At 36.0% G+C, this 9,665-nt stretch overlaps 1 protein-coding gene across 1 annotated transcript in view; it reads right to left on the reverse strand.

The window, feature by feature from the left end:
• The window catches only part of LOC104856579 (epidermal growth factor receptor kinase substrate 8), a 90,968-nt gene that overhangs the window by 44,302 nt on the left and 37,001 nt on the right, over positions 1-9,665 (reverse strand). Inside the window, exons 4-6 of the mRNA XM_010616054.3 lie at positions 4,962-5,029; positions 3,819-3,980; positions 3,541-3,690 (exon numbers count right to left, since the gene is read on the reverse strand). Coding sequence (XP_010614356.1) covers positions 3,541-3,690; positions 3,819-3,980; positions 4,962-5,029 — 380 coding nt within the window. The remainder of the gene's footprint in view (positions 1-3,540; positions 3,691-3,818; positions 3,981-4,961; positions 5,030-9,665) is intronic.

Below are 9,665 nucleotides of genomic sequence, written 5' to 3' on the forward strand. Positions count from 1 at the left end.
AATTCAAAAGCTGATGTAATTTTTAAAGATTAATCTGAAAGTATAAGCATGTGCTTAAAATGAAACTGGCTAAGCATCGTTGCCTGTGAAGAAAGGAAGGGGTTAGAAGAGAATGTGCAAATATAGGTTCCTTCCTTCTCTCACCACCAGAATCCCCCAGGGCATCTATGAAGCCATAGACATGGTCACTGGATCCCAGCAGAGCCACTTCTAGCTGAAGGTAAACCCATTTGCCACATAGTTCAGGTCTGGAGCACCTCCCAAAGGACCATGTTTCCAAAGACCTGGTCCCTAGTCTGTGGTGCCAATGCGAGGTGATGGAAGCTTTAGGAAGGCAGCAAAGTGGAAGGAAGTTATGTCATTGGGGGTGAGTCCTTGGGGAAGATACTGGGACCCCAGCCTCTCTTTGCTTCTGGGCTGCCATGATTTAAGCAGCTCCTCTGCCATGTGTCTCCTACCAGAATGTGCTGGGGTGTCTCAGGCCCAAGCTCAACAGGAATCTTCTGGAACTGTGAGCAAAACAGACTTTCCTCCTTATAAGTTGATTATCTCAGTATGTTGTCACAGTGATATCTAACACACTACCACAAAGAGTGATAGAAATACATGGTAAATTTTTTAAATTGCTTAAAGTTCACTACAGTAAAGGCACCTTGCCATTAATGCCCCTGAAAGTACCCACCTTGCTCTGAACACACTTGACCCATTGTTCTTGACACTGTCTGAAGCTGGTCTGGAAGCTCTTCCATGAGTGATTTTAAGAGATATGATCAAAATACAGTGAAAGCTGCACTGTGTGCCATCCAAAAGAAAGGCAGACTTTGAAAACTTCCTGATCTGTCCATCCCCTTATGCACGGGATCTAGCAATGTACAACTTCTAGCTCTTCTCCAGAGTCAAAACAACCAGGAAAGGTAAACATTTTGAATCAATTCAGGACACTGAGGCAGCCATGACAAGAACTTCCAGAACTCCTCCTTCAGAAAGAGGCAAGAACAATGGGATGAATGGTTCAAAGTGACAGGCAATACTGTGAGGAGGATTAACAGCGCTGTCTTTTACTATAGCTGAAAATTTTAATTTAAACATTTTCCATATTTTTCCATCACACCTTGTACGTTCATGAAACAGCATAACATTAGATTGCATACTTTTGGATAACCATTTTGTCACTTTGGGTAAAATTTAACTTCCTGCAAATAATGAAGTTTTCTAATATTTTTCTGGCAACATTTTCCAGGGTTAGATTTTCCTGGGAACCAATGTGAGATTAGCAACTCAACTGTTTGTCTATGAAGTTTATTTATAGGCAGTGATTATTACTGTATATAGGATTGTGGCTGATGTACTCATTTTCTATTTTTGCGCCTGCTTATTCTCTGTAATTATGTATGTCTTTCTCAAATATGTATGCTGCATGTTCTTTTACAGTAAGCATTGATAATCATAAAATTTTAGGGCTCAATACAGATTTCAAGATCTTTGAATCTATTCTTTTCTAGTTAAAGAAACTGAAATAATTTATGAAATGGTCTGGCCAAGGTCATGTTGATAGTGAAATAAAGAGTGCCAATCCCTCCCAAAGCAGTCATAGGAATGTCTTCCCCACGGTGAGACATGACAAACATCTAGCAAAAGGCTATTTTAGGGATATTCAAACTAATCATGCCTAGGAATACTGAGCTTCTTACAAGGAAATTATTTTTCTAAGAGACATTTTACCACTATGGTGGGAAAGATGAATGAATGAAGTCCCTCAAAAAATCTGAAAACTCAAAATTGATATTATAAGATGATTCACATAAAAGAAACTGCAGCATATTTCATTGCATTTAGATATCTTCAATCTGCCAAGGAAATCCATGTCTTATATAAGGACTATGGCACTAATGAATGTGTTTAGTCACTTAGTGATACAAGAGCTTTAGTTAGAACAAAAGATCATTCAGTAAATCTACTTTGAACCTATCCAATACCAAAGCACACATTCATTTTATCTCCACAACTGATATCCAGGAATTTTATTCACATGGTACTGTAGCTCTTTGCTCCCAAGAAGACTTTGAAAGTACAGATACAAATACCAAATATGAAACATCCTTTGACTTAGTACTGTTTCGAAAATGTCTGAATTAAATTTCACTATACTTTCAGAGCAAAATATTCACTTTATATTTGATTTTACAATCTAATTTTATAAAATTCTTCATGTAATTTATGACTTTTAAATGGACTACAGTGTATAAAAAACTTGAACATCTAATATACAGATTATTAAAACCCCATTGATCTTTTTAAATAAAAATTCAAAACAATCATCTATAATATAAATGGAAAGAAGATATTCATAAAATACACTGCTTACAGTCAATCTTAATTTACCTATGATATTTTAATGTCAAAGAAATACAAGAAAGATCCAGTATTTCTTTATGTTGGCCTTCTGGAATTTCTTCATAAGAAAAATATTACAAGTATATTGTATTATATAACCAAAATGATAAATCACTGCTTTGATAAGGTCCCAATCAACACAAAATTATTTCCTTTTTAGAGAAATCAACTCAGGAAATAAAGACATTCAAGGCTGAAGGTAACTTCTGAGGTCCAGTAAAGCATCACAAATTATAATGATTTGAAAATTATAGCATATTTTGAAATATAAATTTTCAAGATATAACCTGTTATTATTGGCCACTACGCGCAATTATTTTCACACATCACTTAAGGATTACAAAACCTGTGCGATGATTCAAGTCACATAACTAAGTGGCAAATTTAAAATCAGTATCATAGGAAATGTCCAAGTGCATCACTGCAATAACCTGTACTATGATTAGAATAAAACAAGAGTAGCAGGGTTATTGTCTATGAACCATGGTTTTTGAAGATTCAAGTTTTAATTATAAGCCCAAGATCCTTGATGAGAATTCAATATATTGTCTATACTTTTTAAACAAAATGCATCTGATTTTTTGTTGTTGTTGTAGTTGTTTTTGTTTTTTGAGACAGGGTCTCACTATGTAGTTGAGACTGACCTGGAACTCACTATGTAGCCCAGGCTGGTCTCGAACTCACAGTGATCCTCCTGCCTCAGCCTCCTGAGTGCTGGGATCACACATTTGCGCCACCACACCCAGCTATTCATCTGAATTTTTAACGTCACTCTATTTTCCTCTTTACTTAGCATAGAAACACTAAAGAATATATACTAGTATAGTATACACCCAGTATATTCTAAGATATTTGTTTTTTACACAAAATTCTCAGAAATGAAAATGCTAGTATTTTGAGACAGGGTCTCACTATGTAGTTGAGACTGACCTGGAACTCACTTTGTAGCCCAGGCTGGTCACAAATTCACAGCAATCCTCCTGCCTCAGCCTCTGGAGGTGCTGGGATTACAGGCATGCTCTACCATGCCCAGCTAAATTTTGGTGTTTTGTTTGTACTGGGGATTGAACTCAGGCCCTTGCACTTGCTAGGCAGGCAGCGGAAGCATTGAGCCAAATCCCTGGTCCCGAAGTCACCCTTCTTTACCTTAATTTCGTCACATTGGAAAAGATGAAGATCTGGCTTGTTCTGCGTTGGTTCTTTGCACACCAGAGCAAGAATCGAATCATAGTTGCAAGAATGCATTACAGCTTGGCAGTGCTGGATTGTGTTTAAAGGAAAATTCTCCAATTCATTCTGTAAGTAAAATAAATATTTTATTTTGTCACACTCCCACCTACTCTCTCAAAATCTGACCTAATGCTATACATGAGTATTTGTGGTGCTTTCTTGAACACCAAACTGTGTAACTTTCCCAGACTTGCCTTTGACTCTAAATCAATCAGGCTCACGGCTCGGTCATCCACTTGAAGAATCATATCTTGAGTCCACACTTTGCCCTTGGCATCGAGCAATTTCAGCTTCCTTATTCCATCATCAACTGTTATCATAGCATCTTTCCGATCCAGAACAAAAGTAGTCAGGTGCTTATGATTGGGGAAAAAGGAAAAATATTTATAATACACACACATAATTGTGTTAACAATTTCCAAAAGAAAGCAGAAGTAACCTGAAGTCAGATAGCAAAAAGTGAAGGACAAACACAACGTACTGTATACCTTCATGACTGTTTACTCAGGGAATGAAGACAAGCAAGGTTTGCTGAATACAGACAATAGTGTTGGGATTCACAAGATATCTAAATTTATTTCACACTGAGCCATGTTGAACTACAATAGTGTGACAGAAACAAATTCTTAACAGCTTAAATAGATTTCTTTTGAATTAAACCTTCCTCCACTTTATTAGGGTTAGTTAAGTGCCACACAATAGCAGTCTACAAGATAGTTACAATACTCTGGACATGAATACCTCACAGTACCGACAGCAGTACTACTCTGTAACAACAGCCGGGCTTCGCACTCTACTCACACTACTTTCTGAAACAAAATTAAGTATGCCTGAGATGAGTCAAAAAATAAAAATAAGAGCAATTTAAAAATTACTGCCCTGCTCAACTATTTTCTATTATAAGCAGAGGTCACCTAGATTCCAATTAAGAGCAAATACTGTAGAAGATAACAAAAGAGCAACAATGAAAAAGGAACTATTGTTTAAATAGAACTAGTAATGACTTTAGAAAAAAACTAAAAGTAAAACTAAACCACTCATCGTGTTAAGGTTTAATTTCAAGAGAATTCTAGAGTACAAAATAGAAGCCTTTGTTTTAACTGAAATAGGGCTGGGAGCAATCAAAGAGTACTGCTTATGATTTTAATTTATTCATTATGAAGATAGAACCCAGACTAACAAAATACTTCTATATGTAACATTCTCAGGTACCACATCAAAAGGTCAACTTTAAAAAAAAAATCACAAGAATAAAATAAAACCTGATTCTGATTTTACTTCCAATTTTTGTGTCCCTCAAGAATCTTACAATATTAGCAAACACCAAAGAAACTTACTTCCACTCGGTACTGGGATATATCTGTCACACTGCTGACACTGTCCCGGGCATAATTCTTCCTTTGTTCTGAAACAGAAATTTTCAAAGCCGTTATTTACCAGTAGCAGGAAGAAGTTCCTGTACTGGAGTCATGTGGCCATCTCTAACCCTACTCTATCTCACATATAAATACAGTAGTTGACAAATCACCACCGTGCAGTGTATCTGAAAACACTCACTATTCACAGTAAATCCAAAAGCCAAAAGAAAGCCTAAATGATATGCAAGAACCCTTTAATTGAAGGTAAATTTTGAGAATTTGAAATAACAAGATTATAAATGTTCTAAGAAAAAAGTTACTTCAGTGAAAGGTTTTATTAATCTGGGACCTACTACTTGTTAAAAGATAATGAAAACTATCTTGCAAATTGCATTTGTTAATGCAATGAGATAAAAATACAATTGCAAATATATTGTCATAGATACTCTATTATATGAGCTACACTGTTAAAATAATAGGCACTAAAAGGAACATCTCCTTTCACACTGACCAAATGAGGGACAGTGTTAGAGGAGATTTCAACCATGATTCAATTATATGACTGCTATTAAACAGTAACCATTTTTGCACATCAATAGAATACACAAGTGTGATGCTCAGAATTGTAGATACAAGTTGCCAGGAAAAATGACAAAGTCAGCTAGACAGCCAGCACACCAAACTACTTTAAAAAAGTAAAAGAAACCTTTAATTTTTTAGAATGCTGCAAAACCAAAAAAAGAATATTAAAACATAAAATACATGTTGACGATAGTTTGTATTTGTTACTTTCTATGGAGCAACTAGTCGATTTGTAAATTTGGAGTTATTCTAGTTCTTCTGAAGCAGAATGCTATGATGAAGAACTCTAAGAAAGGAATTAGATGATTTTTAAATTCTAAGTTTAATTCTGTTACTGAGTAAGAAACTAAATGTGGTCAAAACACTGAATGGTCTGTCTCAGCACCCTTATTGTGAAATGAAAGGGTCAGATATTAAAATCTAAAGACTCTTAAGGTCTTAAATTCAAGCATACATATACTACACGTATGTGTGTACATGTGCAAAAGAGACAGTCCCTGATGACCAACATTTTCTAAATTTAAACGTTACTATGACACTCTTAAATATGCCTATGAAAGTTTTGCTGTACATAAAGGAAAGCAAGTACAAAAGCATTAGTTATATATGCAGTCTCAAAATGTTAACACAGATTGTTGTGTGTTTCACAACACATCTAAAAGCAATAAACTTTTCATGTATATCTACTTATAAAACTTAGATGAAAAGCTTTTGGTTTTGCAGCATTAAAATTACTTCATAAAATCAGGCACACTACAAAATTAAGTCTCTGCTACCTTTCTTCTTTTGTTTGGATGATGACCTGAAGAAGTATGATCCATCTGGTCCTACCAAAATAATGTGGTCAAAAAGAAAGATCCATTTTTATCACAAATTTTCTATCCCAATATAAGAAAACATAAGCCTTTACTTGTGTCACTGTATTTCAACTATCAAAAAAGTGAACAGCAACAACTTTTCTGATTATTAAGTGAGGATTAATCAACATAAGATGTTAATAGTTATGAATAATTGTTTGTGGGAAGCATTATAACTGTTAAACTATATAATTCAGGGATATATCTGACAAAAGCACTTCTAGAAATAATTCAAAGTCACTAGCTCATCACATTCTAACTCAGTTTTCCGTGATGGACTCAAAACACAGGAGCTCTCCTGCCTCTTTTGATCAGACATGAAAACAGCAAAAGAAATGACCAGGGTTGCCATGGTTCAAATTATGAAGTAGCTGCTTTAGGCTATTCAAATGCTACACTGTGTCTTCAGATAAGTGACTGGAAAACAGCTGAAGGTCCAAATCACTTGCATTTTCTCATTATGAAGTAGTAAGAATCCATTTTCTCAGATTTCTTACTAGGTTTTTGTTGTTTTTGTTGCTCTTGTTTGTTTGTTTTTTTTTGGGTATCAGGAATCGAACTCGAGTCCTTGCGCTCATGAGGCAGGTGGCGGCACCACTGAGCTAAATCTCAGCCCTTTTATTAAGTTTCGTTTTTTTCCCCCACTAAGTTTATTGGAACATTTAAAGCAAACAACACAGTTACATTTATCATTGGGATCTTGTACCTTTACATGATACGTCTTGGTTCTTGTTTTTTCCCCATACCCCTGCCCTCCTTTCACCCCATTCACCCTTCTCTATTTCTTACTAGTTTCTTAACCTCCCAACATAATTTGCTGAAACAGAAAAGGCTATTTGATAGCACTGGGACATCAACTGATCCCTCTGCTGGCATCCAAGGTGAGGTGACATTTCTAATATTTTAAAACTAAAAAATCCATTTTAGGAATTCTGCAACTACTTTCTTTCCCATATTACACAATAAATAAGATGCACAGAAAATTACCCTTGAAAAAGTCTAAAAGTGTTAGTATTAATGCCATAAAATGGATTCAAAACTAAACTGGTCAAGTGATTTTAAGTCAATGAAAAGTACAATATTAACATTTTAATAGACAATTTCAAAAGATCAGTCCTAAAACACAATTGTAGTGCACTTCTTTTCTATGAGAATCACATATAGTCACAAGTACAGTTGTAAATAGTAATTATACAACTAAACGGAAAGCCTCACCAAAGCTTTAAAATAGTATAAAAATCCTGAATGAAGCTTTCACTAGAACTCAAGATTTAGTCTCCAGAGAAGTCCATCACTTTCTCTAACTCGGGTCCCCATGCCTGGCTGCCATGAGAAGGGATTTAAACTCTCATGGAGTGGGTCTCATCCCACACTTTCCAGGGATGGGTCTCAGCTGCAGCCTGGGGTATCTGGGCATGCAGCCAACATACCCTGAAACACTGCTGACAAATGGTATCCTCATCTACTATATGCTGCCCCCCTAGTGGAAAATTTTCCTATCCAGATTAAGAGTGTAAATCTGGTCAAATGACAGAGTAGACAATATATACAAGAGTAGATCTGGTAGTGGAGTTTGGGGTTTCTAGTGTGATAAGCCTCTCAACTCCTAATTTAAGAGTATATCAGTCTCCCCAATCTGCCCCTGCTTCTATCTCTCTGTCTTTCAGAATCAAATATAGCAAGGAATAAAGTTTACCTGCTTACAGTAACACTTGATGTGTTTCACTATTTTTTCTATTGGTTTTTATCCTATGAGTACATAAAATCATTCAAGGTCAACCTTCAGGTCAGAAATATTATATTCAGATTTTAACCCTTTAATTAGTACAATTATAACAATGTATGGTTCTGTAACTGTTGACAAGTGTGCGGGTCTCAGTATTTATACTTGATTCCCTTTTATCTGCACTGCTGCTTATGTATAATACAGCAACACCTGAAACAGTGAATAGCAGAGGTACAGACAATATTCACAGGATCACTTTCCCTGCAAACATGAAGTATTATTGCTTAGAAAGTAAGGATCCGACCATTAAAAAGAAAACGCATGGCTCTGTTGTGCAGTGGACAGGGCGCTGGAGTTTTAGCAAGCATTTCTGAAAGAAAAAATGTACTAAAAGCAGCTGCTGAACATTTCTCCTTCTAACTAAAACAATGGGTACAACAAACTTTTAACCACAGTGATGAATTCCTTTCTCAATGGTTCAGTGAGTAAGTATGAAATTTCTAGAGGAGAGGTAGGGCAGGAAAAAGCACTAAGCTATGTTACAAGCTCTCATTATCAGGTAACTATAATCATACTTAGACAAATCAGTATCCAAACCAAGAGATCGTTTACAAAAACAAAGAAGAAGCCAGGTATGGTGGTAAATGCTTGTAATCCCAGCCTTCTAGGAGGCTAAGGCAGAATGATCTAAAGTTTAAAGACAGCTGGGATAACTGAGCAAGTCCTTGTATAAATTTTTTTTTAAATGGCTGGGGATGTAGCTCAGGGTAAGGCCCTGGGGCTCAATTCCCAGTACTGCATTTAAAGAAAAGAGTGACCACTTTTACAAAGCCACATAACTTAAGATTTTACAGCCTGTTCAAAAATAATTAAAATAGTTTATTTCATGAGGATAAAGTGGAAAAGTGCCAAACTGTTTTGGACTCACTCTACTAATCTGAATTTTTACACTAACATTGCCCAATATCCTGATCCATTTACTTCTTTAAAAACAAAACATTTCGCTCTTAAATAAAGATTGCAATGTTTTTCTCAGTGAAATACACACAGTAAGATAAAAGGATGGGAAAGAGAAAAAAGCAACACTTGCATGTTATAAGACTACTTGGCCTTCAATTAGAGTGTAGCTTCAAACAAAGAGCAGGAGACAGAGGCAGAAGAGAAAGACAGCTACAAAAAGAAAACTACATGAGGCAGGCATCTGCTAAGGAAACGCACTTTCAGAGCACTGCCATCAGAAAGGTGAGTAAAGCACTGTGTAGAAACACAGGACAGCTCTTAGTCAACCCACTGTACAGAAAGTGAGCAGTCTGTAGGTTACTTAGACTCAATTCTTAGCAGAACCTCCCTGAGAGAAAAATAAAAAAAGGAAAAACACAGTTTTTTAAAACTTGTTAGTATTACAAAAAGGTCAGGTGTAAGGCTCAAATAAGACTTGGGAGAGGGCCGGGGATTTAGCTCAGCAGTTTGGTGGCCTGCCTTGCAAGCAGAAGGACCCGAGTTCAATCCCCGATACCA

Source organism: Fukomys damarensis, unplaced genomic scaffold (genome assembly GCF_012274545.1).
Source record: "Fukomys damarensis isolate Sample0158 unplaced genomic scaffold, DMR_v1.0_HiC HiC_scaffold_19, whole genome shotgun sequence".
NCBI classification, from domain to species: Eukaryota; Metazoa; Chordata; class Mammalia; order Rodentia; family Bathyergidae; genus Fukomys; species Fukomys damarensis.